The 4,812-nt window shown below is 40.6% G+C and overlaps 1 protein-coding gene across 1 annotated transcript; it reads left to right on the top strand.

Annotated features, from left to right (window-relative positions):
• Positions 1-967: 967 nt before the first annotated feature.
• LOC306708361 (galactose-specific lectin nattectin-like) lies at positions 968-3,605 on the top strand (the record flags this gene model as incomplete). The annotated part of the gene is made up of 2 exons (XM_079176193.1): positions 968-1,300; positions 3,164-3,605. The coding sequence occupies 2 exons, from the start codon at positions 968-970 to the stop codon at positions 3,575-3,577; spliced, it is 747 nt and encodes a 248-aa protein (XP_079032319.1). The 3' UTR covers positions 3,578-3,605.
• Between the last annotated feature and the right edge of the window lie 1,207 nt (positions 3,606-4,812).

Here is a 4,812-nt window from a genome sequence, read left to right as displayed (position 1 = left end):
ACAAGAAAATATGTATTATTTCACTGGATCCATGAAAAACCTAACTCACTGCTGTAATAAGTCATTTAGCCACAGGTCCTACAGCACTTGGACAAACAAAACAGCTGCTCAACACACAATGTTCTACTAATGTTCAAGAATCTACTATTTATCGGGGGAAAGCAATGAGCGCTACAGAGATAACAAAGTGAACCAACAAACTAAAGACTAAACAAGACTGCAGTGGCAGTCAGCTCCTGTCTGATCGTTGCGCAACCCCCATCCGGACAGCTCAACACGGCGAAGCGAGAGTCTCTATGGAGCCGGACCTGGAGTAACTGAACCAGAGTAAAACCCACAGTAACAACAACTCAACTTAACACAACTAAGTTAACTACCAAAGCATTGCACGTGACAGGCACAACATGTCTCACCAGGGATCAGAGGGGAATGACAACGCTCGAAAACCAAACAATTTGGGAACAAGGAAGCAGGAGGTGCTAAGGCCTACCTAACCCTACAGTAGCCAAGGAGGGACATTTCACTACCGGCTACAGTAGACAGTTTTAAGGACCCGGTTTTTTATCAGTTGTAAATGAAAACTTGTTCAGTCACAAAGCAATACTTCTCCCCTCGTGTCCCCTCAACCTATTGACAGCTGAAACCACGTGTCTTTTCTAAAGCAGCGTTTTACTATGTCAACATTTGACTGAAATTAATGAATTATAGGTTTTATGTGACATCTGATGAGCTTGTCTTTCTTTGGCTTATATTCAGATATTTAATGTGTTTTTGTTGGCTTATGTTCAGATAGTATGTTGTGTACAACTGAAAGTGTTTGCCAAGTGCATTCGACCAATGATGTCACACCAACATTGCAGACACCCTCTGAAGCATATAAAAGAAAGTGGCTTTTCAACTGTCTGCAAGATTCTTGATAACGCGCAACAGTTCACATCACGTTTTAGACGGAGACTCTGATACCAACATGCTGCTGTTCCTGTTCTTGTTTGGTCTGGCTCTGGGTGCTGTGTCTCCTTCTGATGACCATCAAGCGAAGCTACTGAAGGGCAACTGTCCCATGTTCTGGTACAGCTTCAACAACCGCTGCTACAAGTACGTCGCCACAGACATGAGCTGGGCTGATGCAGAGCTCTACTGTGCGTCACAGGGAGCCAACCTGGTTTCCATCCACAGTCTGGATGAAGAGAATTTCATCAAAGCCCTGATCAAGAACTTTCACCACGTTGAGGGGCACACCTGGATCGGACTCAGTGACATCCACAAAGAAGGCAGATGGATGTGGTCTGATGGTTACACAGTGGACTTTATCTTTTGGAATACAGGAATTATGACAAAGATCAGAAATGGAATGACGGACAATGTTCTGATACTTATCTTTCTGTTTGTGCATCTCGTAAAAGCTGTCCTTAGCACCTGAGATAGTTTCATATGTCAGATCAACCCTGTTCCCTTCAAAATTACGTTCCCATACAACTAAGCTGCATTCTCAATTACGTTTGCAAGGAAACATATTTTGTCATGTATTGCGGTCGCAGTTCTAAACACGTGGTTAATGTTGTAAATTGAAACAACCCAAAACAAAATTGCAACAAAAAATACTTGGTTATGTTTAGTAAAACATTACTTATCGGTTTAAAATAAGTATGTTTTTTAAGTTATTTCAGTTTCAGAAGTAATTTAAAATAAATCAACACTGACTTTTGGTGAAGCCAATCTGACGACACAACAACCCGCTTGGAGGCAGACTGGCATGAACGACTCAACTGGTTAGACTTGGCGCGGCCATCAGTGCCATTGAAAAAGCCGTTATGATTAGAAATGAATTTGTGGCACATCAAAAACCAGGAAGAACCAGGAGAAAATACTTTCCCCTCAAAACGTAATTGACGACACAGTTTTGTTGTTTGGGAAGATAATGTTTAAGTGACCAAGCTTGTCTGGACCTGGAAAATGAACGTGGACCCAGACCATATCCTACACAAATAAATATGTTCCTCTTCGTTGTGCAAAATATAAATGTGATATTAACAGAATTAGCATTACAAGTAAAAATAACATGAAGATATTGAACACTACAGATTTTCACCTCTTGTTTGCATGGTTTTCAATATCCGTGCAGTCTCTGTGTGTTAGATATGAGAACAGCACATCTGTTACAAACACAAGTACACTTTCTGTTCAGCAGGAGAATATCTAATTAGGAACACAAACTCAACATTTACTACAAACTCACTAATGGTTATGAAATCTCACTGTGAGTTAGAGCAGCATAAAGTTAATATTAAGTGTAATATAGATGTACTTTTTAAATGCAATCACACTCATGTTCTGTGGAGGGTTAAGTGCAATGAAGTATAAATGTTTTTGTGATGTTTTTTGTTTGGTTTCTTGTATTATTTTAAATTTCCCTGCCTCTTGTGTCATGTGTTCACTTCACTTCCTGCCTTTGTATGTTTTCCCGCCTGTGTGATTGTCTGCCCCGCCCCTGATTGAATCCTCCTGTGTCTAATCACCTGCACCTCCCCAGTGTATTTAAACCCTGTGTGTCCCTTGTGTCAGTTCATCTGTTGTGTGACCTGCTCTGCTGAGGTATTTAATGGTATGTTCCCTGTTTTGCGCTTTCATGTATGTATCCCTCTTGTTTGTTTTGTGTTTTTGGCATTCCTTGTTTTCCTTGGATTTTGATCCCTGCAAGTTTGGTTTTGGACAGTTTGTTTATAAAAATCAGTCAAATATTATTCTAATCCCGTGTCTCTGCGTTTGGGTCCATCCCCTGCTACTCTTTTTGCCTAAACCCTGACAGTGGGAGGGGGTCTTGAGGAAATTAAAAACAAAAACTTAGAGAAATTAATTATAGCTTCAATGTGACCTCTCCAGGTGAGCTTGTGGTCTTATTTTGGCTTATGTTCAGATACTGTGTGGTTGCTGAAAGTGGTCGCCGAGTTCAGCGACTAATAATAATATTGTGCCAACAGTGAAAACACCCTCTCTGAAGCCTCTATAAGAAGCCAGCCTCTCTCCTGTCTCGATCAACTCCAACGCAACAACCCTCAACCTGCTCCTGTGACGGAGAGACCCCAACATGCTGCTGTTCCTCTTCTTGTTTGGTCTGACTCTGGGTGCTGTGTGTCCTTCTAATGACACTCAAGCACCGCTACAGGATGGAACCTGTCCCACGTTCTGGCACAGCTTCAACAGCAGATGCTACAAGTATGTCGCCACAAGGCTGACCTGGGCTGATGCAGAGATCCACTGTGTCAGAAAGGGAGTCCACCTGGTGTCAATCCACAGTCTGGAGGAACAGAATTTTGTCAAATCCCTGATCAAGAACTTTGACCCTGTTGAGAGGAACACCTGGATCGGATTCAGTGACATCCACAAAGAAGGAACATGGATGTGGTCTGATGGGTCTGCAGCCAACTTTGTCTATTGGAGCAATAACCAGCCAGACAACAACAACAGAAATGAACACTGTGCCCACACCAACTATCATATTGAACTGAAATGGAACGACTCCCCTTGTTCACGTACCTTTCCCTTTCTCTGTGCATCTCCCACAAACTGTCCTGAGTAACTGAGATGTTACATCTGTCTGGTTGAACCTGGTCACTTGTTTCTCTGCTGACATGTGTTTTGTCATCTACAATAAAGACACTAATGTTAATCGGTGTGTTTGTGTAGACTTTGTTTTACTAACCTTAATTTTGATGTTGGATAATCACACATGTAACTCCTGTGGTTGATTAAATGTATACGTTTCCACACCTTTTTGATAATCTGTTAACTATAATAACAAAACCACATACAGTAAGAATTACATCTTAATCCACATATTTCAACTCTCTATGCATCACCAACCACTACAATTTTAAAGAAATAACTTGTGGTCCAGTCAGTTCTTGCCTAACTGTCATCTAATGATGGTACCTCAGACTCTCATACAAACAAACTGTAGTAATAAAATGTGTGACTTTAACCAATATCCATTTCATATCTTAAAGCCACTGGGAGGCGAACGGGAGAACTTGATCGGATGCGTGTTCCACAAACATTTCATTGTCCAATGCTCTGTCTTTCCTTTGATCCATTTATTCCGGTTGCATATTGACACCATAACAGAACAACATAGGATACTTGACAGGATAATATATCACCTTGAGACTCTACACTAACACGTCATGTTGCCTTGAAACGGTCAAACAGTTGGCTATTATCTACACACACCTGGTTCTCATTACCATTAACTTACTTATATGAGCTTTTAGGTTAATGTGCCACCCACTGTTCAATGTCAGAACTGCATACAAATTCACCTTGTGTTACCCTCAAAAACAAAGAACACTACATTATGGCTCCAACAGATCATTTTACTGTAAATAATATAGACACATTCACTCTTCAGAGGTGAATGTTACATGCATGACCCTGCAGCATATAGACTGTAGTTGTGATTAAGACCCAAATTTAAACAAACCATTTTATAAGCAGCTGTATCCTTGTCTCTGCATTAAAACACTTAAGACTGACTCTTATCCCTTGTCACCAATACTTCTCTGAATTGAAATGTAGCCAGTTTTAAGGACCCGGTTATGGCAACTCATGCTGATGAAAACTTAATTGAGCCATCTAAGTAATTTATTAGAAATGAGTGTCAATTCTGAAGACTCACTTATGGCAATGAATTCCCACTGAGATAGAGCAGCATAAAGTTAATAGTAAGTGTAATATAGATGTACTTTTTAAATATTATCTCACTCAGGCTCTGGAGGGTTAAGTGCAATAAAGTATAAATGTTTGTGTCACGGTCTT

Source organism: Pholis gunnellus (genome assembly GCF_910591455.1).
Source record: "Pholis gunnellus genome assembly, chromosome: 16".
In the NCBI taxonomy this organism is placed as follows: domain Eukaryota; kingdom Metazoa; phylum Chordata; class Actinopteri; order Perciformes; family Pholidae; genus Pholis; species Pholis gunnellus.
The sequence above is the reverse complement of the archived record's forward strand: the minus strand, read 5'-3'. Positions and strand labels throughout refer to the sequence as shown.